The sequence below is a fragment of the Corella eumyota genome, chromosome 6 (assembly GCF_963082875.1).
Source record: "Corella eumyota chromosome 6, kaCorEumy4.1, whole genome shotgun sequence".
Classification (NCBI taxonomy): Eukaryota; Metazoa; Chordata; class Ascidiacea; order Phlebobranchia; family Corellidae; genus Corella; species Corella eumyota.
Genome location: NC_137495.1, coordinates 332,434 through 355,359, shown reverse-complemented (window position 1 = coordinate 355,359; position 22,926 = coordinate 332,434). Strand labels below are relative to the sequence as shown.

The 22,926-nt window shown below is 32.0% G+C and overlaps 6 protein-coding genes across 6 annotated transcripts; 4 read left to right on the top strand and 2 right to left on the bottom strand.

Moving 5' to 3' along the window:
- The first annotated feature begins 21 nt into the window (after positions 1–21).
- Positions 22–1,312, top strand: LOC145754636 (proteasome subunit alpha type-1-like). Its single transcript, XM_082570724.1, has one exon. It carries the CDS (start codon positions 148–150, stop codon positions 1,003–1,005), a length of 858 nt encoding a protein of 285 aa, XP_082426850.1. The 5' UTR covers positions 22–147; the 3' UTR covers positions 1,006–1,312.
- Positions 1,311–5,448, top strand: LOC145754637 (tetraspanin-18B-like). The gene is made up of 9 exons (XM_082570725.1): positions 1,311–1,438; positions 1,911–2,000; positions 2,537–2,650; positions 3,045–3,119; positions 3,195–3,299; positions 3,577–3,682; positions 3,961–4,037; positions 4,514–4,597; positions 4,859–5,448. Exons 1-9 carry the CDS (start codon positions 1,370–1,372, stop codon positions 4,925–4,927), a joined length of 789 nt encoding a protein of 262 aa, XP_082426851.1. The 5' UTR covers positions 1,311–1,369; the 3' UTR covers positions 4,928–5,448.
- Positions 5,449–6,114: 666 nt separating this feature from the next.
- Positions 6,115–7,925, top strand: LOC145755254 (tetraspanin-18-like). Its single transcript, XM_082571478.1, has 7 exons — positions 6,115–6,152; positions 6,209–6,287; positions 6,619–6,828; positions 6,898–6,972; positions 7,037–7,144; positions 7,540–7,623; positions 7,869–7,925. The coding sequence occupies exons 1-7, from the start codon at positions 6,115–6,117 to the stop codon at positions 7,923–7,925; spliced, it is 651 nt and encodes a 216-aa protein (XP_082427604.1).
- On the bottom strand, positions 7,657–11,153 carry LOC145754635 (arginase, hepatic-like). The gene is made up of 10 exons (XM_082570723.1): positions 10,334–11,153; positions 10,182–10,257; positions 9,708–9,829; positions 9,575–9,642; positions 9,261–9,420; positions 9,085–9,122; positions 8,946–9,002; positions 8,759–8,863; positions 8,559–8,635; positions 7,657–8,288 (listed from the first exon to the last, which is right to left on the bottom strand). The coding sequence occupies exons 1-10, from the start codon at positions 10,514–10,516 to the stop codon at positions 8,050–8,052; spliced, it is 1,125 nt and encodes a 374-aa protein (XP_082426849.1). The 5' UTR covers positions 10,517–11,153; the 3' UTR covers positions 7,657–8,049.
- An 822-nt stretch (positions 11,154–11,975) lies between these two features.
- On the top strand, positions 11,976–21,048 carry LOC145755176 (uncharacterized). The gene is made up of 17 exons (XM_082571403.1): positions 11,976–12,183; positions 12,672–12,902; positions 13,232–13,403; positions 13,825–13,910; positions 14,302–14,462; positions 14,938–15,052; positions 15,117–15,266; positions 15,346–15,417; positions 15,641–15,787; positions 16,297–16,527; positions 16,781–16,950; positions 17,315–17,509; positions 17,916–18,078; positions 18,517–18,738; positions 19,391–19,546; positions 19,862–20,059; positions 20,502–21,048. The coding sequence occupies exons 2-17, from the start codon at positions 12,676–12,678 to the stop codon at positions 20,626–20,628; spliced, it is 2,592 nt and encodes an 863-aa protein (XP_082427529.1). The 5' UTR covers positions 11,976–12,183; positions 12,672–12,675; the 3' UTR covers positions 20,629–21,048.
- A 426-nt stretch (positions 21,049–21,474) lies between these two features.
- On the bottom strand, positions 21,475–22,521 carry LOC145755601 (barrier-to-autointegration factor-like protein). Its single transcript, XM_082571839.1, has 2 exons — positions 22,391–22,521; positions 21,475–21,726 (listed from the first exon to the last, which is right to left on the bottom strand). The coding sequence occupies exons 1-2, from the start codon at positions 22,508–22,510 to the stop codon at positions 21,583–21,585; spliced, it is 264 nt and encodes an 87-aa protein (XP_082427965.1). The 5' UTR covers positions 22,511–22,521; the 3' UTR covers positions 21,475–21,582.
- Positions 22,522–22,926: the final 405 nt, after the last annotated feature.

Here is a 22,926-nt window from a genome sequence, read left to right as displayed (position 1 = left end):
TGTTTTGAAAATTTATTTATAATTTGTTTAAAAAAATTAATTTCTGTTTCTTAAATATCTTAAACTTAGGGTTATAATTAACAAGCAATTTTACGTAAATAGATTAGATAGAAAAGATTGGAAATAAATTTGTAAATAATAACCATTATGTTTCGAAACCAATACGATAATGACGTCACAGTATGGAGTCCACAAGGCCGCATCCACCAGATCGAATACGCGATGGAAGCCGTGAAACAAGGGGCCGCGACTGTGGGTCTTAAATCGAAGACCCACGCGGTTTTAGTGGCGCTAAAACGTGCTCAGTCAGATCTTATTTCTCACCAGAAGAAGATCGAGCGAATCTCTCCTCATGTTGCAATCTCAATCTCGGGATTAACTTCGGATGCAAGGTCGATTGGGAATTTCATGAGGACCGAATGTTTACATCAGGAATTTATGTTCGAATCTAATCTTCCTGTTTCTCGATTGGTTGGGACAGTCGGACGAAAAACCCAAATTCCGACACAACGTTATGGGAAGCGTCCGTTTGGTGTTGGAATCTTAGTTGCAGGTTACGACGAGCAAGGACCTCATATTTTCCAAACTTGTCCGTCGGCTAATTATTATAATTGCAAAGCGATGGCAATTGGTTCAAGGTCACAAAGTGCTCGGACTTACCTTGAAAGGAAGATTAATGATTTTGCCACTTGTGGCCCCGAAGAGTTGGTTCGTCATGGTCTGACGGCTTTAAGAGAGACTCTTCCATCGGAGCAGGAGTTGTCGGTAAAAAATTGCTCAATTGCGATCGTCGGCAAAGGTCAAGAGGTCGTAGTTTATGAAGACGAAATGGTTGCTCCGTTTTTGGAAAATCTAGAAGACAAGAATGTTAACCGTGATGTGGAACCTGCTGCTGCTGATATGGCCGTGGCTGATTTAGGTCACGGCCAACAACTTGTGCCACCAGTCAGCGGTCAGCCAGAGGACAGGGAAGGTGAACAAGAAGAACAACCAATGGATCTTTAAAAGTTACAACTGTAATGCTGCTAGTTTAGAAAATTTTACGAAAATTGTGGAAAAATGAAAAACATTTTTTTTGTGGAATTATATTTAAAAAAGTTTATTTTATTTGTCAATTCTTTATTAAAAATCTTGGAATTTATAATCAATATTAGCTATATGCTTTATTCAAGCTACAATGTAATTAAACAAATATTTAAACATTTGTTAATTATTAATTTAATTAGTTCCTGGGATTTTGTTGTTATTTTACATTTTTACTCAACTGAGTTTCAATTTAAATTGTAGTTCTAACGCTTCTGTTTACACTAGATATATTAGGAATATAGTTTTATGACATCACACTCAACTTGATTGAGACATCACAGAGATGAAACAAAGGTCAGGATGTTGGGATTGTGCGAGATATTCCCTCGTAATTCTTCATATTCTGTTTTTGGTAAGTTTTCTAGTGAGAGATTTAAACATTCTTGTAGAATTCTAAACTAAGAAAGTTTCTTTATTTTTTTTTGTATATATCTTTATCCTCGATGTGGGAAAGTCGAATGCGCGACTTAAACATAGAGTAACATCAGTTACTCTGTCCCAGTCTCGAGTTGCCTGTGGCAGTTTGGGATATTATAGATTATAATTGCCCGATAAAAATGCTGCTGATTAAGTGCTGGCTTAGCAGGAGTTCATACCGTTTATAGCGCCTCATGAAAGGGTGCTACAGCATGAAAGCAGTGGGGATTGAACCCACGATCTTATGTTTATATTTTTTTTAGTTTTAATAGAAAATATTTTAGTAGACTAAGCTTTTAACTTTGCAAAAACAAAATATTTGAGATTAAGTTTTGTTAAAGTTTCATAAGTTTATTGTGATTTAAAACTACTTGAAACTTAAAGTGATTTATTGAATTTTCTTTTAGGTTTTTGGTTTGTTGATTTTGTTTCTTGGAGTTTGGATATTTACTGCCAACAAGAATGTGATGGACATAAGCACAAGTGAGCAAATGGAGGTTGGTTTAAAACTTCAATAAAGTAGTTGAACAATATTTTTAATATAAAAAGTTATTGTCACATGGATATAATTGTTTATGGCCACTTTTTTGTCAAGCAAATTAAATGAAAAATTTCTTTTTTGTGGATCATTTTGTGGGCATTGAGTTAGTATTACAGAACTCAAAACTTTAAAATTGTTGCATTTAATTGGTTTTTATTGTTTTGGTAAAAAATCCAATATCACGGAATGGTGAAAATGTGAAAAATTGATTAATTAAAAAATTATTTATTACAAATACGTTTAAAGTAAACTTTAAAATAAATTTAGAATATACTTTTAAATTGTCATAATATTACTGTAAGAAAGTATAAAAACAATAAACAAAGGTTAATTGCCCACACAAAACCTTTTAAAAATATGAAAACTATAATGAATATACCATGACACATGTATATACACAACACTATTTTATATTTGGCATCTAATTATTAAAATGCTGTACACAAATTATATAAATTTACCTCAACCAGTCATTGATAATGTTTTTTATAGAAACGGCTTTACCAAGCCTGCTTTCTTTTAATTGGGACTGGATCTTTTCTGTCAATCATCTCAATTGTTGGATGTATTGGAACAATTAACTGTGATCAATGTATTCTCGTTTTCGTAAGTTCTATTTCAGGTTTTTTATTTTGTGATTTTCACTGCTAGCATGTTATAGAATTTCTAGGTCTTTGTGAGATCCTAGGTTTGATTCTTAGTGCTGACATGCATGTTGTAGCATCCTTAAGTAAGACCTAAGTATATGGGTTTGATTCCCACTGCTGGCATGTTGTAGCATTCTTAGGTAAGACCTGAGATCCTGGGTTTGATTCCCACTGCTAGTATGTTGTAGCATCCTTAAGTAAGACCTGAAATCCTGGGTTTAATTCCCACTGCTGGCATGTTGTAGCATCCTTAAGTAAGACCTGAGATCCTGAGTTTAATTCCCACTGCTGCTGACATGTTGTAGCCATTATTTTAAATTTTAAATGTAAATCAAATAACTTAAATCTTGTAGATAATGGTGATCGATGTGGTTTTGGTCATTCTAGAAATTGCTCTCGCAGCTCTTGGAATTTTGTTCCAGGATCAGGTAAGTTATTTTCCCATAGAAGTGAAGATTTACAGAATAACTCGAAAACATCATTTTTACATTTTTTATTGTTAGATCACACAACAGATTACGACAGAATTGAGCAACTCTTTGGTGTTGTTTAAAGGAGACAACTTCACCGACCCTATTTCTATTGGTTGGAAGGAGGTCCAGACTGCTGTGAGTCTACTATTTATAATGTTTGTCCTCGATTTTAATTAACTCATATTTTGGGTTGTTGACCTTGCCACAGAGAAATGTTGTTTAGTTTATTTAAGCCCAATTTTGAGTGCCAATAAAATCAAATAACATGAGTTTTAATTCAATAATATCATCATATTTTTAACTGGTTTTTCTGTAAAGTCAATTTGTGCTAATCCTTGACTAATTAAAGTTAAGGTCCAGTTTAAACAGATTATTTTTTTGCTTTATCGATTATTTAAAATATTGTTTAAAGTTTTCCTGTTGTGGAGTTAATACCCCAGTAGGATATGAGAACCACACAAATGTAAATGGAACGGGGTCTTTATGGTATTTAAAAGAAGGGGAGCCACAAGGAAAAGGTAATTACATATTTGTTGTATACTTTAAACTAGCTTTGTATTTTGTAAATAAATTTTGGAGTTTGTCGTATGTTCAAATAATAGATCTACAAAATAAATAAAACCGCTGCTAGTGGTGCGAGGGTAAATTATCACGGACAAAAAGTTGCGATTGGGGTCGTACTACAACATTTAAAAAGCTTACCCTTGGCAGGTTATCAACTATTACCAAATAGTACCAATAAATTGTCCCCAATATGATCATGGTTTTAATGTTTTAAGTTCCTTATTTATTCCAGATTACCCAGGTAGTTGTTGCAGGGACGTAAATAATTGTTACATCGAGAATCCAGAACTTTTGTCCCTCAATAAAAAGGTTGGTAAACTTATTTAAAAATTACTTTTTTGTTTTTTAAACATTCATAACTACATAGAACGGAGCTTTATAGACTATGTCCAATTTGAAGGCCTTTATTATAAATAAACCATTGTTAAATTTCACAGGCAAATATTAGTTGAGAATCGCAACCATATTACAAGAATTAAAATGTGGGAAAGTCGAATGCGAGACCTAAACATAGAGTAACATCAGTTACTCCAAACCAGTCTCGAGTTGCCTGTGGCAGTTTGAAATATTATTGATTATAATTGCCTGATAATTATGCTGCTGATTAAGTGCTGGCTCAGCAGAAGTTTGTACCGTTTATAGCGCCCAACCAAGTAAAAATTTGGCTTATAGATTCCTCCATTTAATTTTTGCCTAAATAGATACTGTCACACCATCGCAGTTTATAACAGTTACAATACTCTATCGCTCTCAAGTGACAAATGTTATATTATTTTGTCATACAGGGTTGCTTAGACGAACTGATCGCATTTTTTCGACAACATCTGCTCCTAATGTCTCTAGTTGCTGTTTTCCTAGTTATATTACAGGTACAAAGTTCATTATGAAGATAATTATCAAGCTTATATAGTTATTCATGTATGGTGTTTGATATCGAGATATAAGCTAAAAGGTTTCGGGTTTGAACCGCACTAATGCCACACTATTCGCCCTTAATGTGGCACTTACAGATAGCTGAAACACATCACAACAGCACACCCTTACCCAAAAAAAACTTTAAAACCTATTACTTTAAGATGATATCAAAAAACGTTAAAATGAACATATTTAAAATATTAAATTCTTTACAGATTTTCACTGTGGTTATATCTTACAAAATATGCAAATCCATCGGCAGAACAGGATTGAAAAATATTTAACATCTTTTAATTAGTTATTTTATATTATAAACCATTGTTATCTTGCTTTTATTAATAAGTGTTGTACTAGAATACTGCTGCCTAATTAGTTGCCTTCAATTGTGTGATTTTATTAATTTTTATACGGTATGCTACTATTATTGGTTTTAAATTTTTATTAATTTACGTTTTTTGCCTTTTTTGTCGCCTTACTTAATTTAACTTGAAGATGTAGACTTAAATTTTAATATTTTTTTCGTTCTTAAATATTATAATTATAATTAGCATTTGGTTGAAATTTTACCTTTTTAAAAGTATTATTGCTTTCTTATTTCACCACCATTATATTGCCTTTAATTGTTTTTAATTATAATTATTTTTAAAGTGTTAAATCGACTGTTATTGTTTAAAAAACTGCATTAATTTAGCAATCTTTAATTTGTTGCCATTTTATGTTTTTATAAATTATTAATATTGCTTTGTTTGCTGATATTGTGAACCTTTTATAACTACCTAACTTCTTAAAACCTACCTATAGAATATCACTTATTGATGTTACCTTTATATTATTCAATTACCTGGACTTTTTACCAAAAAATTAATTTCCTTTTTTACATTTATGTTACTATATTATTTATATTTCACTACTGTTAAACAATTTCACTTTTTTATGTTTTTTTTTATTTGAAAGCTTTTATATATCTGTGAACTCTGCTATATTTGTTAAAATCAAAATCCCTTTTCCCTGCTCTTAATTGTCTGTGTGCAATAAATAATATAATGCCAATATCTTATAATTAAGTCAATGCAATTGTTTTAACTTTTTTTAGTTATTTTGACCTTAGATTATAGATTTTATTGTGATCAGCTTTTAACAAGTAAAGATTTAAATTCTTACTACAAGTTTTAGTTGTTTTTTACTTTAAATTTTTATTTACTTATGGAATTTGTTAGTTTTAAACATTGGAATTATCTTAACATATATGCTCTCTATTAGCACAACCATTACTTTTTATCTTTTAGCACTTTTTACAAGTAAAGATTTTAGTTATTAGTTATTTTCTTCAGTCCTAAGTTTTTTTTACCAATAATTTAAACTTCAATCTTCACAACTTTTAAATATATCTCCCATCTCTATGACATCACAGATAATATCAAACGCCAAAATGTCATCCATTTTTTTTAACAACTTTTTATAATCTTCCAAAATGAAATCATTCACAATTTTAAGTCCCGCCAACTCCAGGTAAGTTTAAGAAATATAATTTCAACAAATCCAAACTAACCCACGTTTGTTTCTAGATCTTCTTTGCTAGGGAAGAATGAAGATTGTATCGATTGTGTTAGATATTCGTTGGCCATCCTCAATCTTCTTTTTTTTGTAAGTTTACTTCGCTAATTTTTTTTCATATTTGTTTATCCAGGATGCAGGGAGGTCGACTTCATGACTTAAACATAGAGTAACATCAGTTACCCCAATCCAATCTGGAGTTGACTGTGGCAGTTTTGTGATATTATAGATTATAATTGCCCGATAATTATGCTGCTGATTAATTGCTGGCTCAGCAGAAGTTGATACCGTTTATAGCGCCTTACTTACATGAGTGCAGTCGGAATCGAACGCAGGACCTCGCGTTGTAACGCCAAGGATTCTGATCTCCTTATGATGTTGCCGGTCATTATTAGAAATTAATTAATATTTTTTTAATTAGGCGCTCGGAATTATTCTCCTCTGCCTCGGTGTTTGGTTCCGTTGGGTCCCAGCCAATCAAAACCTCCTTGTCATTTCTACGTCATCATTTACGCGCGACTACGTCATGTTCACGTCGGTTGTCGTCATGGTTACGGGTGCGTTGGCGATCATTCTCGCCGTTGTAGGGTGCTGCGGAGCAATGTCGAACAGTAAATACCTTCTCGGGATGGTAAGTGACGTCATATACTGTTACAGACTTTTACTTGTGACGTAATAACTAATTTAATTGTCTTTTTAGTTGTTCATGTTTCTGATTATTCTGTTTATTCTTTTGGTGTTGGTCACCGGACTCGGAATCTGGCTTCAATCGAAGGTATGACGTCACACATTACATATATTATGACGTAGATTCACTTCTTAATGACGTCATAATTTAGATAACGACGGACGTGGAGCACAGGTTGAAGGAAACTTTCATCCGACATTACAACGGAGATAACTCCACAAATGTTGAATCCGTGGCGTGGAAGTATGCCCAGTCCGGGGTGAGTTATAACCCCTGTTTATATGACGTCATCACAGTTTAACTTTATATATTATGACGTAGTTACGTTGTTGTGGGGTCCACAATGCATCGGATTATAAAGTATTAAATGCGGGAATTACCCTTAAAGGTAAAAAGGTCACGGGGGCAGCTTTTTGGAGGTCAGGTAAATTTCAAATTAAAACAATGACGTAACCATGACGTCACCAATAACTATATCATCATCTTAGGTGATGACGTATGGCCGGATAGTTGCTGTTCATTAAACGAGGATGGAACCTACGTCAATCTTCAATTTTGTCGTCATAACCGAACCAACAACCGTGCTCGTTACACTAAGGTACGTCACTGATCACGTGACAAAGCACAAATGATCACGTGATTTATTTTTTCTAGGGTTGCCAAACAGAAATCAGTCAACTTTTACGAACGAGTGTTTTGTTTATATCAGCTTTGGCAGCACTGCTCGCTTTGGTGGAGGTAAAAGTTAAAATTAAGATTTTTAAATAATTAACAATTGATTAATTAGAAAACACTTCTAAAAATTTTGACAAAATTTTAAGCTCGTTCATTTTCTCGCGGTCCGTAGTCTCGAAGCAGACTTGATGGGTTTAGACAATGACTCAGCAATAACTCAATTCTCCTTCGAGAAAATTTCACCAAAACATTTGTGACGTCACACCACTTACTCTGATGACGTATATTTTATTTTATTAAAAACGCAGGCTTACAGATATTACAGCTCGGTTAAAATTTGTGCTTTAAAGAAAGTGACGTCATAAATAAAAAATTGAGGTCATAATTTTCTAAAATAAATAAAAAATAACGTCACAATAAAATTGTGTAAATGTTCGGTGTTAAAACGATGCATAGTGACGTCATACAACAATACGTTGTGACGTCATATTAATCTTTGTTTTGAAGTTCGCGGTGAATCAACGGAAATCTTCTGTAATCAGTGTCCCGGATGCTAAGACCCAAAGCATGCGTGATGACGTCAACAGCCACTTTGGCTGTGACGTCAGCGTCCCTTTGTGACCCAATATCGGGGTTAACTTCGACGAGGTCGAGGTGGGTGAGGCAACCGGTTCGCGCGACTTCTTCGCAGACGTACATCGCTTCTCGGTGGGATAAACCCCCTCTTACTAGAAACAAGTTTTATTTTATTACCCCCCTATGTCCTTGACCCCTTTAATACTTATTTATTGGGTTAAAATGTAAAGTTTGGGGCGGGCTCTAAACTTTGGGTATTTCCCAAAGTTCGTACAAGGTCTTAAGTTTAAGTTTAATCCCCACAACTGGTCCCTTAATTCCTTTCAGTTGTTACCCCCTCCTAAGGTACCCCCCCCCTCAGAAGTGGATACCTTTTAACATACATTCTTGAAACAACAACGACTTGTTGAAATTTCTCTTACCTGGAGTCCCGGTAGATGGAGCTATGGAGGGATCAAGTGCGTCGATATCAAAACTTAAATGAATTGGACGATTTCCACTAAAAATAATTGATTTTAAATCTCAATTTTTACAATTTAAAGTTCCCTTTAAAAGCACAATTCATTTAGATGACTTTAAATTTAATTTCAAAACCTTTTTTAGGATTTCTTTATACTTATACCTCGGATTAATCATATCCAGGATCATCTCCATGCAATGGGCGATCCCGTTCCGATCGATCTCTCGGATGCTGCAGTGCGGGATGTTAAACCTCTTCATCAGTTCACTAAATCAACATCACTCGTTAAAGGTTAGTTACAATAATTTGAGCTGTTTTTTAAAAGTTTTTAAATTTTCCTCTAACTTACATTTCCCCAGGATCGATATCTCTGATTGCCATGAATCCAAGATTCGACGAAGATATGCTAAAAAAACGAATTATGACGTAACAGGCAACAATTATGACGTGAGCAAACAATAAGATATTTTTACGTTATTTAAACTTACTTTGCTTTGCACCATTCAAACGCTGGAATCGGAAGTCTCTGTAACAATACATCATTATTACGTCACCAATGTTAACTTGTACGTCGTTGTTACGTCATCAATGTTAACTTATAATAATTTTTTTTTTTTTCAGGTATTTGAAAATGACGTCACATAATCCGGATGACGTCACTTACCTTATTCTGCAAATCGTTGAGGACAAAGTGGAGAGGCATCCCGTGGATGTTGCCACTAGGTGAGCTAGAAGGTATGTTGAGGTCCGGGTGGGCGTCCACCCACAAAACACTCAGGTTCGGGTTCACCTCAGCGTGACCGGAGATCGTGCCGATCGTCATACTGAAGAAATTATGACGTCATAATATGAACTTTTTAAAAAGTAAGTGCAATTTTTATTCTTAGTGACTCAATTTAACGGTGTTAGTGACGTCATAATTGCCGACAGGGTTTATAGTTATATGTTTTATGACCTCGTCATCGTCGCTATAGTTACCTGTGATCGCCACCTAGTGCCACACAGATGTCGTTGTTGCCTAAGATATCGATCACAGAATTCGCGGTCTAAAAAAAGAGTTTTGTTGTCATGGTAACCTTATTAATTAATAATTTAATTAAAATCTTGTCACCTGCTGGTTGGCCTCGGCGCTCGCTTTTACGTTCCGCATGGCCACGTTTGCGGAGGGAAAACGATCCGAAGCTGACGTCATCAAATTAATAGGTAGATTCCCGTAATCGCGAATTTCGAGCCCTGCGTCACGTGGTATAAAAAATGACGTCATTCTTGTGTTAAATATTAAATTGACTACAAAAACTATTTGGTAGTTTGAATATTATCAATTAAAATTGTCCGATAATTATTCTACTAATTGGTTTTGACCCAGCAGGAGTTCATATCGTTTATAGCGCCTTATTTACAGGCTCTGCAGCATGAAAGCAGTGGGGATTGAACCCAAGACCTCATGTAGTGACCCCAAGTGCTTTTCTTTTAAAACAACGCGTAATAATATAATGAAATTAACATGCTGCCTATTATAATACTACATTTTATATCTTAATATGCATTTATATGCTCAGTATTGTTGAAATTAAAAGCTTTTAACCTCTATGGTCCGCCAAACTTTCCATCAACCCCGCTTTCCTTATCGCATCTGGACCGTTACCAACTCCAATCTTGCGCTAAACAATCGATCATTATTACGTCATAAGCTCACGTTATAATTAAAGTTCATTGACCTTTTAATTAGTTAATTACCTGCCCATGTTCCATCGGAACTCCAATTATTCCGATTTTTAGATTTTCTTTTAGGTTTTTCTGCGTCCCAACTTTTCGAGATATTTGGTCACGTGACTTGTTGATTTTAAGAAATCGACGACAAATATTTCGAGCCAATCCGGTTCGAGTTGTCATAGTTACGTTGTTATGATATGTCCACATTAACTAATAAGTAAAAACTCTAAAACGTCGTAAAATGTTTTAAAATATTTCAATTTGATGATGTAATTTCACGCGCGATGAAACAACAATGACTTAACAACAATTTAATTATGACGTATATCACGTGTTTGTTTGTCACAATAACAATGTTTGTTGATAAAAATATTTTTAGTCTATTAGTTCACCATCAAAATTTTCTTGTTTTTAATTTGATTTATTTTAAAAAACGCCCTTTACCTATTTCCTTTGAGTACACCTATACATATATTAATTATTAGTTTGTAATTATCTTATTTTGGGTCTAATTAATATTTTTAAGCTGAGTTTCGTTTTTAAAAACTGATTTTTAAGAATTTTGGGTTTGGGTTAGGGTTAGAAGTTTTGTTCTTATATAGGGGTTTCGTTTTAAATTCTGGGTTTTGTTTTTAAAATTAAACTTTACCCTAAACTCTTAAAGTTGTTAGATTAATGGTGTTTGTTTAAAACTCTGGTTAATATATTGGTCATTTCTGTTGTTTAATTTTTAAAATCAGTAACATTTCTACTTAAAAACTGTCTTAATTTAAGTTATTTTTAATGCCCTGCTTAGCCTATATGCTATTACTTATTATAATTAAGTTGAACTATTACTTAGTATTAAGGAAGTCCAAAATGTTAAACATCAATTCCCCTTGTTTTACCTTCTATCTCTTCAGTATAAATATGACCATGCTATTTCCTCAAGCGTTACTATACAGCAGGGTTAGAAATAAAAATTGTTTAAAATAAAATAATTTTTAAAAACAATTTGAATTATTAAACATTGTTTATTTTTATAATTTAAATATTTAAAACACAAATTTATTTGAAAATATATTTTAGATAATTTTATTTTTAATTATAATTTAACGAAACCTTTTTTCGAACCCTGTATTTTATTCGTTTTTTTAATGAGCCAATTGTAGGCGTGTTAAAATCTATTGAATTTATTTCATGACGTAACAGCTATCTATTGTTACATAACATTTAGTTCTTATTTATCATTTTTACGTAGAAAATTATAAACTTGTATAAAAAATAAAATTTAATCTGAAATAAAGAATGAATAATGAACTAATATTAATATAAATTATTTACATACTTAAAGTTTATTTAATTAATTACGATCAATTTGCATCCCGGAAGTTGACAATATTTTAACATATAAACTAATAACACAATCATATTTATTAACTTTTACTTTTTTATTTTTGTTTATTAAAATTAAGACCCATATTAAAAATATAACAGAATTAAAATTTAGTTAACTGCGATGTAAAATTTATTTTTCTCTAAATTAGGTATCTATTTTGAGGATAAATTTAAAAAAATAACGAAACGGAAACCCTGGGTTTTCTAAACCACGTGCGTCTGAAGACACTTCGATTGTTGTCCATAGTTACCATAGTATTCGTAACAATGGGCCTTTGATGGCATTGTTTGTAAGGTGGGGATGGCGTCTACTTCACTTCGCGCGCTACTTAATCCTAAGCTATTGTTTGTGAGGTGATTAAGTCGCCAAAAAACAAACAAAATTGTCTTCCTCAGGTTTCGGGCGATGACTTTTTAGTTGTTTAGTTAACCCAAGTAAGATGTATCGCCGTCCATGAGAAGTTAATTGGATTAATTAAAATACCACAAAGTTGGAGGTAAGGACTTTTGTCTTTAATTAGATTTATTTTATTTTTAAATTAGTAATTGTTACAATTTATTTAAAGGTTTAGTAAATGAGTGTGTTTATTAGTCTAAAAGTTTAATTAAAATTGATAAACTGAAGTATAATTATGATTAAATTTAAGTAAGATATTTATTTTTGTATTTATTTTGTTAAATTTTTGTGTAAATATTTGTTTGAAAATCAAAAACTAATTGTAACATATGTAAAGGCATTTATAGCACTTGCCACACAACAAATGCGGTGTCCTTGTCTTATTTTGTGTCGTATTTGCCTAACATGAGATTTTGTAAACCTATTAGATTGGTCTTTGGGGGAGGGTTGGGATTAGGGATTATTTTGTTTTTAAATATTTTGTTTTTATATAGGGGTTTCGTTTTTTTATACTGGTTTTTAAGAATTTTGGGGGTAAGAAGTTTTGTTTTTATATAGCCTATATAAAACTTTTTTTTAAATGTTTAGAAAGATGTCGCCGTCCACCATCGCAAGCAGCACAACCACCTCCCATCACCATAGCAACCTTCATAATAGCAACAATCCCCATGGCAACGATGTTAGAAAATATATCACGATCAAACCGATCCCACTCTGGAAGGAAGCAAAGGACAGCAAACTCGTTGCACGAAACTTTAAACATTACACGTTGGATTATCCAACGAGGGAGCAAGTGTTCAAGGACAACTATGCAAGAAGGTGAATTAGCAACTATTTTGTTCTTTTAATTGCTTTACAACAAAATTTGTATTTATTCATCCTTGATGTAAGAAGGTCGACTTCATAATCTTAACATAGAGTAACATCAGTTACTCCGACCTAGTCTTAAGTTGCTTTTGGCAGTTTGTGATATTATAAATTATGATTGCCTGAAAATTAAGCTGCTGATTGGTTCTTGGTTTAGCACAAGTTTATACTGTATTATTAAATTAGGTTTTGGGTTTCAAAGCATTTGTTTTTTTTTAATTTGGTAAATAAATTCTTTCAATCTGTTGTTTAGTTTTAATAAATATTTGTTAATTCTTTAGAAAAAGTCAAATGCACGCTCAGGGTTATCATTCAGTACCATGGAGACCATATAAAGAGGTGGGTTGCCCAATTTATTTGAACACCAAGGAACTTGTACAGACTTCATTGGGGCAAAAGGAATTTGAAAATGAAAAGGGAAACACTCGAGGTGATGGAAAAGAGAAGTCTGAGGTAAATAAATAACAAAAATAACTTGAAAATCTTGTTTTTATATTTTTTATCCTCGATGTGGGAAAGTCAAATGTGCGACCCAAACATAGAGTAACATCAGTTACTCCGAACCAGTCTCGAGTTGCCTGTGGCAGTTTTGGATATTATAGAATATAATTGCCCGATAATTATGCTGCTGATTAAGTGTTGGCTCAGCAGGAGTTTATACCGTTTATAGCGCTTACTCAAGGGCGCTACAACATGGAAGCAGTGGGAATCTAACTCAGGACTTTTTGTAATAAAGCTAAGTGTTCTAACCACTACACCAAGCCATCAGACTTAATTTAAAATAAAATTAACAGATTTTTATACCATTATTATATGTATTTCTATATTTATTGGTTTATATATATTTTTATGCATAAATAATTTTAATTTTTAGGCTGATGGTCAAACAAAGAAATCGAGAAAATCCAAAAACAAGAAAATGTCGACGGCAACTTTTGTGATGAAACACAAACAACAAAGGTTCATTGTTATAACACAAACATGTTTATTGTCTGACATTGTTCATTTAAATATTGTTATGGGTTTATTGTTTAACACAATGGGGTATTATTTAAACTTAAATATTAGCTGGTTATGATGGAATAATGTCTTTCTATACAAAGGATTGAATATTATGTCACAATCTTAGTCTTAAAAATACAAAAAAATTAAAAAGTCTCAAATTTAAACTAAAAATTTAATTTAAACTAATCAATAAATTAATTAAATATCTAAAAACATTAATTAATTAGTCCCAAGAATTAAAACTCAAAAATTAATTGATTTGTTTTAAAAATAAAATTTAATAGATTAAATCCTAAAAAATTAAAAATATTAATTAATTAGTCTTAAAAATTAAATTACTTTTCAGTGACCTTCAAAGTATCGACCGAGATCGTAAATATGTCCAGGAAACAATGTTAAATGTGAAGATGGGGCACGCTTTGTTTCCGATGTTAGAGGAAGACAAAAACCGAAACGATTCGGCTTTCCTGGTGGACAAACAAAACCAACTCATACAAGCTCAATATGGTAGGAACAACTTTTGATTTTAATTTATCTTCGATGTGGGAAGACTTTACGGCCTAAACATAAAGTAACATAAAAACCCCGACCCATTATCGAGTTGCCTGTGGCAGTTTGGGATATTATACATTATAAGTGCCCGATAATTATGCTGCTGATTAAGTGCTGGCTCAGCAGAAGTTTATACCGTTTATAGCGCCTTACTCAAGGGTGCTATCGCATGGAAGCAGTGGTTGTTGAACCTGAGACTTACCTAGTGAAGTAAAGATTTCTAACCATTACATCATTTTTTTAACCTTAATATAGAATAGTCAACTTAACAGCATAAACATAAAATACTTTTTTACCCTGGCATGGTTTAGAAATGCTTTTTCGAGTTTGGAATGACCTTAACTTTTCTAAATAAGCAGTTGTGGTTAAGCTCAGTACTCAGTTATACAAAGCTTAAATAATCTTTTAATTTCAATTATTCGCTCAACAGATGTTCGAATCCAACCGGTGAGCACTGATGAGTTGACAAATAAAGAAGACATCGACCTCAAACTGAAATATGCTGCTAAAGTTCACCACAGGAGGTCACTAAGGAGTCAGAGCAGGTAAAATAAATTTTTATTTGTCAAAAATTTTTTTTAAATTTTTTTAAAAAAATAATTTTTTTAGTCGAGCTTCATTGATGTCAACGTCAAGCAGTCACGGTTCAGCGAGGATGGTTGCTAAGAAACCAGAGGTCGTCGAACAAGCACGACCTTTCACCCCAGTTCACTCGAATATCTCGCACAAGATAAAGGACGATGAAAACATTTATTCAAGGTTGGATTTTTGAAAAAAAACTTCAAAAACTTCAAAATTTTTTTTTGCTTTTTTTAACTTTATTTTTAATTTATTTTAGGATTTGGAAACAGTTATGTGCTTTGCATTGGATTTATGTTGCCAGTACTCTTAATATCAGTAAAGATAATAAGTAAGTTTTTGTTCAAGTTAGGTTTTACTTATTTTGACTACTTTTTTGGGGGGTTAATTTAGTAAGAGCCCAAATCTATTAACTTAACATTTTTGGACAGCTTTGTGCTACAATAACTGTGTAAACCAGATGTAAATGTAAATTGGTTTAAACCTACCAATGAAAAAAAAATCTTTTTTGCAATTTGTTCAAATTTATTAATTTTTTTTTTTGTTTAACTCAGAATGAAACGAATGAACCCAATTTGTGAATGTTGGAGCGAAGTTGAGCCTGGAGGTAAGATCGTGGATGCGAGGAGCTTCAGACAGGAGCAGAGGAACAACGAGAACTGGAGGAAGTTCAAGGACAACACAACCAAGAAAATATCGAGGTTAATATGTTGGTCTCATATCTTTGTAGAAGTTATTAATTTCCCCTTAATATTAGTTTAATAAAACACCTTTTTTTTTGTATATATCTTTATCCTCGATGTGGGAAGGTCGAATTCTCGACTTAAACATAGAGTAACATCAGTTACGCCGACCCAGTCTCGAGTTGCTTTTGGCAGTTTGGGATATTATAGATTATTATTGCCCGATAATTATGCTGCTGATTAAGTGTTGGCTAAGCAGGAGTTTATACCGATTATAGCACCTTACTTAAGGGTGCTACAGCATGAGAGCAGTGGGGATTGAACCCACGACTTCATGGAAATCAAACCCAGGACCTTAAGTCTTAACATAAAATGTTAAACTTGTATAACATACAAAATATTAGTTTACCACCTTAAACTAATATTTTGTAGTAAAAAAATTTAATTTAATAAGTTGTTATCAACTCAAATTGGCCCTTTCATAAAAAAATTTTAATTGTTTTTATTAAAATTTCAATTTATTTTAGATCTCGATCTCGGAGAAAGGGTTTCAGTTCCTCGATGAAAAGAAATTCGAGTTATGCTAGCAACCTTAGTGGTTACCAAGGTTACCAGGGGTCAAGTGGTTACCAGGGTTACCAGGGATCAAGTGGTTACCAAGGTTATCAGGGGTCAAATTATCTAACAACAAGTGCGATGAAGCCAAACTCAAGTATTGCGAGTAATCTGAGTGGATATGATGGAGGAAGAGCAAACAGGTAAAAAAATTGCTTTTACAAATAATAACTTAACGATAAACAATATATAATAAAGCTTAATAGGCTTTAGAATGTTTGTCCAAGTTATAGGTCAACAAAATATATAAAAAAGCTGCAAATTATCATGAGCAAATATTAGTACTAGTATAATAACTCAACATAGACAACTCAAGTCTGGGTGAAAGTTACTGTTTTGTTTATGTTACATTTGTAAACTAAAAAAAACAAAAAATTAAAATTGAAAATTTTTTAGGCCATCTTCTGCACGTTCTGGAATAATGAAACTTCAACAACGAAACAACAGTATTGACTTGGGGGCGTCCCTGGACAGCTTTGATGGAATTCCCCCCAGACCCTCCAGCCCTGGGCAGTCCTCGGTTACCACGACGATAGTGGGTGGCACGGTTGCCGGGAGTGAATTTGGTTCGTTGATGTTTCAATTTATTTTTTAAAAACTTGGATAAAATGTTTTTAATTTCTGTGAAATTTACTGGTAGTGCTAATAGTTAAAACACTTAAGTTCACAACATGAGGTCTAGGGTTTGATCCCCACTGCTCTTATGCTGTAGCGCCCTTGAGTAAGGCGCTATAAACGGTATGAACTCCTGCTGAGCCAGCACTTAATCAGCAGCACAATTATCGGGCAATTATAATCTGTAATATCCCAAACTGCCACAGGCAACTCGAGACTGGGTCGGAGTAACTGATGTTACTCTAAGTTTAAGTCATGAAGTCAACCTTTTAACATGAGAGATAAATAAATAAATTGTTTAAATTAATTTTCCAGGAGATGATGACAATGCAACTGAGGCTGGTTTCTCTGTGACTGAAGTCGACCACAAGGATGAGGAGAACCACGAACAGCTGCAAAAGTTGTTGTCTACAGTAGCCACAAGTGTCCACAACGAGATGCAAAGTAGAGAGAAAGCAGCTGAGCGAATCGCAAAACAAAACAAAATCTTACCTCTATCTGTGTATGATTGTAAGTTTGATCATTTGTTTAACTTTTAATTATTTGGTCCAATGTTAACTTGTTTTTGCCAATTTGTAAATTTAATTGACCTAGTAATATAAAAATTGGTTATAAGTTTATGGTGTATATAATGGAGCTTATTGGTCTAATATATAGTTGTTAGTATGTTTAATTTGTAGGCCTTAAAATAAATAAAACTGCTTTTTATGGTTCACAAGTAAATCATAACAGGCAAAAATCAATTAAAAATTGCGTCTATATCACGACAGTTAAAATACTAGCTGAAAGGCAGGGTATTAACCATTTTTTTTAATGAAACTGGTAGTAGAGTATTTGGAATTTTTTTAAATAACTTAATGTTTTTTTTTTGACATAACTGACATGATCAATTTTTAAAACTTTTCCTTTTCTTCAGGGTCACGTAACAATTATTGCATTATAAAGAACAAGGAGGTCAGTATATCCAAGAACATGATTCTTTCGGAAACTAATTTCACCGATTTTAAAGAAAATGTGAAAGAAAAACCGACCCAGAATGTTAGGTTAAGACCTCACTCTGCTGCTGTGCATAACAGGAGGTATTAAACTTGGTTTTTAAGTTACTTTCATAACTCTGACGCAGTCTCAAGTTATTCAGTTTAATGGAGTTTTGTATCAATTTGTTAGAATTCTCGATGTAAAAAGATTGACTTTACAGCCTAAACATAGAGTAACATTTGTTACCCCGACCCAGTCTTGAGTTGACTTTGGTAGTTTAGAATATTATAGATTATAATTGCTTGACATTTAAGCTGCTGATTAAGTGTTGGCACAGCAAGAGTTTAAACCGTTTATAATGGCTTACTCAAGGGCGTTACAGCATAAGTGTAGTAGTGAGGATATAAATTAGTTCTCTTAGGAATCAAACCCAAAACTTAATCTAAAACACATTTAAATAAATCTAGCATTTAATATTAGTAAAAATATTTAAAATTTAAAAAACTTTTTACTAGTTTAATCAAATTTAAAAATTTCAGAAGTTCGATCATGCAACACTCACGACCTTCAACTGCTGCTATGACCTTGGGTTTAAAGGTCAACAAACGACCTCAAAGTTCACCGGCAAAGTTGACCACATTTCAGTTCAGGTTTTCAAGTGAGGATAAAGCTAAAAACCTGGGACAAATACGAGAAGATTTCAACGGAGTGAATGACACAAAAGCGTTACAACTTCACAACTTGTTGACTGAACTTGAAAAGTAAGAATCAATTTTAACTAGTCAATAGTCTGCCTTCCTGTTGGCAGTTTTTTTATTTTATAGGAATATAAATGTGACATACAAACACATATATTTTGCCCACTAAGCTCCATTGTCTCATGCTGTAGCGCTTTTAAGTAAGGCGTTATAAACAGTATACACATCTGCCGAGCCAGCACTTAATCAACTGCGTAATTACCGGACAATTATAATATATAATATCCCAAACTGCTAAAGGCAACTCGAGACTGGGTCAGAGTAACTGATGTACTCTATGTTTAAGTCGCGCATTCGACTTTTCCACATCGAGGATAAGGATATATATATATAAAAAAAATAAATAAAAAATTATAAATTGATTTCATAACAACTTTTTAGAAGTGGTAAAAATACTTAGAATTTAAAATCTAATCAATAATACTCTTAACCTACTGAATGTAGGAATCAAACCTAGATCTTCAGGTTTTTCGCTAAATTTGAGAGTTCTACAACATTCCAGCAAGAGCAATTAAACCCAGGATCTCAGATCTTACTGAAATATGCTACAGCTTTTTTAGCAGCACAACTAAATAAGGCCGCACAACTAAATAACCCTTAAATCTACTAATATTTAGTTGTAAATTTGCGAAATTTAACTTTTTTTGTTTTACAGACGAAGAAAACAGAGAATGGAAAAGAAGTTTGAGATCTTCAGCGTCTCGAGCAGCATGCATCGTGACCTTGAAGGAATGAGGATAAAGTCGCAAACTGAGATGATTAAAGATCAAAATAATAAAAAGAAGAGGGCGGGAGTTCTGCCCTGTGATTGGTGTGTTTAAAATTGTTCTAAACTGTGATTGGTCGGTTTAAATTTGTTCATGTTAAACCACAGATGATAGATTCAATTCCAAATGCCTCCATTTTAAGTGCTTTCGACCTTTTCCAAGGTCATTAAGTAATTTTAAGGTTAAAAATAAGACAAGCTTAACAACATAACTAAACTGGAAATTAGCAGTTTGAGACTGGGTCATGGCAAAGATTATTCTATAGTTAGAATAAGTAGTTTACTCTATGATAAGATTTTGTAGTTTTTATTTAAAATGCACAAAAAATTAATTAATTGTTAATTTGTATTTTTTTCCAGGTTCAATATTTTGAACAGTAACCTTCCACCTTCCATTCACGAGGATCCTAATTGTGACATCATACTACAGAAACTGGGTAACGTTGTCATCACTAACCCCTACCCAATCACCCCTGATGCCTTCCTAGGGGCTCTGAGTGGGTTAAAACCCTGGGAACTTTGTGCCCCTGACGTTAGCGCAGCTATAGAGTTTATAAGGTGGGGGAAAATTTAAGTTGATTTTATTATCACAAGTTTTTTTTTTAAATTGTAAATTTATTGTTAGTATATACTTGATGTAAAGGTTAAAACACTTGGCTTCATTGTATGAGGTCGTAGTTTCGATCCCCACTGCTTGTATGGTGTAGCATCCTCGAGTAATGTGCTATTATAAACAGTATGAACTTCTGCTGAGTCAGCACTTAATCAGCAGCATAATTACTGGGCAATTATAATCTATAATATCCCAAACTGCCAAAGTCAACTTGAGACTGGGTCAAGGTAACTGATGTTGCTCTATGTTTGGGTTGTAAAGTCTACCTTCCCACATCAATAATAATTTAATTCAAGAACAGAAACTTTTAATTAAAAAATATTGAAATAAATACTTTTGGTAAAGCTGCCTTGGGTGTTTAATTTTATAAATATTTAAAATTTTTAGAGAAAAAGTTGTTGGGATGCCAGCAAAACAATTTGACGAATGGAGAACTGAACAAATAACTCAGCGGAAAGTTATCATCGGAGCAGATAGTTCAACGACTCCTCGCAAGTTGTCAGTAAAAATGTAAACATTTGGAAACACTGACATTCGAATGGGGAAACACTCAAATACTTATTAAATATATTTTTAATTTTTAGTTACTAAATACTATCTTGGATGTAAAATCTTGTTTTTACCTAAAACGTCACACAGAAATTAATTTATTTTGTCGTTTTATTTTTTGATAAAATTTTACCTTTTTTAATGAACTTTTCCTACTTCTTGTAATTTTTTTTACTAGCCCGTGCCAAATTTAATTAATTAGTAGCTGCTTTTATATTTTAATTAATCGTCCAGACTTAAATTTATGCATTTTTATCAAATTTTTTTACGAACAAAATTTATTTTTATTTCAAACTTTTATGCATACCATATTCACAGGGAATTTAAAAAACATCTTTTTTACAATTTTATATATTTTATTTCATGTGTTTTTACTCTTTTTATATTATAGGCTATTATATGTATTATAAAATAGTTTTATATAATATTATTATTACAACAAAACTTTAACGTTTGCACTTTCGAAAATTATGTTTAAATTCTATTTTATTGACACTGTAAAAAATGTATTTACCTAAAATTAAATTACGCCGATTAATATTTTTTATTTTTGCATGTCGTTTAAATTTTTAATTAGAACTTTAAAACTATTTTAGTTTAATTTTAGATGGTTTTGTAGTTTATAATGTTTATAATTAAAAAGTGCTTATGACCTCATAAACAAGATTGAAAGACAATGAATTGAAGGTAATTTTATTATATTTTGTGTTTTTTATTAATTAATAATTAGATGTTAATATTTGCATAAAAAATAGAATCAAAAAAAAATTAATAAAATTTTAACAATTTAATAATAATTATTGCGCTTATTATTTGGCATCAAATAAAATAAGGCACGTTTACAATTTAGAAAAACAGACAAAAAAAGTAGAATTGCAAAAAACACGAAATTTTCCTAAAAAATAATAAAGTTAATTAATTAAAGAAAGGTTTGACACCATTTATACAAAGCATTAAAAGCTATTTTGCCTTCAGTTTCAGTAGCGCCGTGCTTCGTTATAAAATTCATAAACTTTTCTTCGTTCTTGTGTAAAACTAAAAATTCTCCCAGTAAACTGTTGGCCTGTCATAATCAACAAATAGTGATGTCATATTGTGATAAATTACTTTTGTTATGATGTAATATTGAAGTGAAAAACAAGTTTAACAATTTGGAATTTTTAATTTCGAAACCAGTAAATATTTATTTTTACCAGTTTATTGATGTCATAATGGCTTTAATATTTACACAACAAACAGTTGAACAAATAATTCTTTGGGGTATTTTCTAAAGGTTAATGTTTTATTTACTTAAAAAATTAATGCAGTTTTATAATATAATATCGGAAATAAAAATAAAATTTTTGATGTTATGAAATATGTAAACTTTGTAATTAGCCAAAGTAATTAAGAATGTTTTTGTCTGAATTGGAAGTCAACTTTAGTTAATTAAGAATAAAGTAAAGAGTACTTAGTATAACACATTTTTAGGCAGGGTTAGTTTAAATTTTGGCATAAAGTTGGCGTTCCTACTTTAATGATAAATATTAACAAAGTTTTGTGACTATATAGCTTAATACACAACCTTAAATCTTTATAAAACATTAATATAGATGGCAGGTTTTAAATTATGTTAATATTGACTTTGTCTTTTTCATTTAGTGGTGTTATTGTAATACTTATTGTACATCTTTCTATGACCTTTATTGATGTGTAAAAAAACTAAAAAATAAGTTAGGCCAACCCACCTTAAGACATTTAACTTTAATTAATTGTTCGTAAGTTAGTTGGCTTATTCCAGGGACCTCATCCACTCTTTTGTCTTTCATTGGCGTTGAAATAAATTTAGTAAATTGGTCAGAATCCATTTTAAATATTAATTAAATCTAAATTGTTAATTAGTTGGTTACTAACGAAATGAAAGTTTTGTTTCTTCTTGATATTCAAAACAAAATTAATTATAAAATAGTTAATTAGCCAATTTTAAAAATTAGTGTCCTCTAAAATTCTCTTTTTGTCAACTGACTGAACTAACCTTAATTGCCCAAATGCATTTTCTATAACTATAGGTAAATCCCCCTAATTGAAACTAATTTAATTGTATTAACTAGGGGCTTACCGCAAATGAAAATAAACTTCAAAAATTTTTGGCTGAATTGTTTTTCGAAAATGTTTTTATAATGAAGGTGTTTTTTAACCTTGGTAATTTATATAATAATGTTTAACCTTTCCAATTATGTTGTAATTAAAATAATGGGTTGAATTTACCCTTATAAACATGTTA

Bases quoted from the DNA above. Each gene is read 5' to 3' on its own strand.
- LOC145755601 (XM_082571839.1), bottom strand. From the start codon at position 22,510: ATGGATTCTGACCAATTTACTAAATTTATTTCAACGCCAATGAAAGAC. The intron at 21,727-22,390 runs GTGGGTTGGCCT...TGATTATGACAG, and splicing joins TTAAAGTTAAATGTCTTAAG to GCCAACAGTTTACTGGGAGA.
- LOC145754636 (XM_082570724.1), top strand. From the start codon at position 148: ATGTTTCGAAACCAATACGATAATGACGTCACAGTATGGAGTCCACAA.
- LOC145755176 (XM_082571403.1), top strand. From the start codon at position 12,676: ATGTCGCCGTCCACCATCGCAAGCAGCACAACCACCTCCCATCACCAT. The intron at 15,418-15,640 runs GTAAGTTTTTGT...TGTTTAACTCAG, and splicing joins AATATCAGTAAAGATAATAA to AATGAAACGAATGAACCCAA. The intron at 15,788-16,296 runs GTTAATATGTTG...AATTTATTTTAG, and splicing joins ACAACCAAGAAAATATCGAG to ATCTCGATCTCGGAGAAAGG.
- LOC145754635 (XM_082570723.1), bottom strand. From the start codon at position 10,516: ATGTGGACATATCATAACAACGTAACTATGACAACTCGAACCGGATTG. The intron at 9,421-9,574 runs GTAACTATAGCG...TAATTTCTTCAG, and splicing joins GCACTAGGTGGCGATCACAG to TATGACGATCGGCACGATCT. The intron at 8,864-8,945 runs GTAAGTTAGAGG...ATGTTGATTTAG, and splicing joins GATATCGATCCTGGGGAAAT to TGAACTGATGAAGAGGTTTA.
- LOC145754637 (XM_082570725.1), top strand. From the start codon at position 1,370: ATGAAACAAAGGTCAGGATGTTGGGATTGTGCGAGATATTCCCTCGTA. The intron at 2,651-3,044 runs GTAAGTTCTATT...TAAATCTTGTAG, and splicing joins ATCAATGTATTCTCGTTTTC to ATAATGGTGATCGATGTGGT. The intron at 3,120-3,194 runs GTAAGTTATTTT...TTTTATTGTTAG, and splicing joins GAATTTTGTTCCAGGATCAG to ATCACACAACAGATTACGAC.
- LOC145755254 (XM_082571478.1), top strand. From the start codon at position 6,115: ATGAAATCATTCACAATTTTAAGTCCCGCCAACTCCAG. The intron at 6,288-6,618 runs GTAAGTTTACTT...TTTTTTAATTAG, and splicing joins TCCTCAATCTTCTTTTTTTT to GCGCTCGGAATTATTCTCCT. The intron at 6,829-6,897 runs GTAAGTGACGTC...TTGTCTTTTTAG, and splicing joins GTAAATACCTTCTCGGGATG to TTGTTCATGTTTCTGATTAT.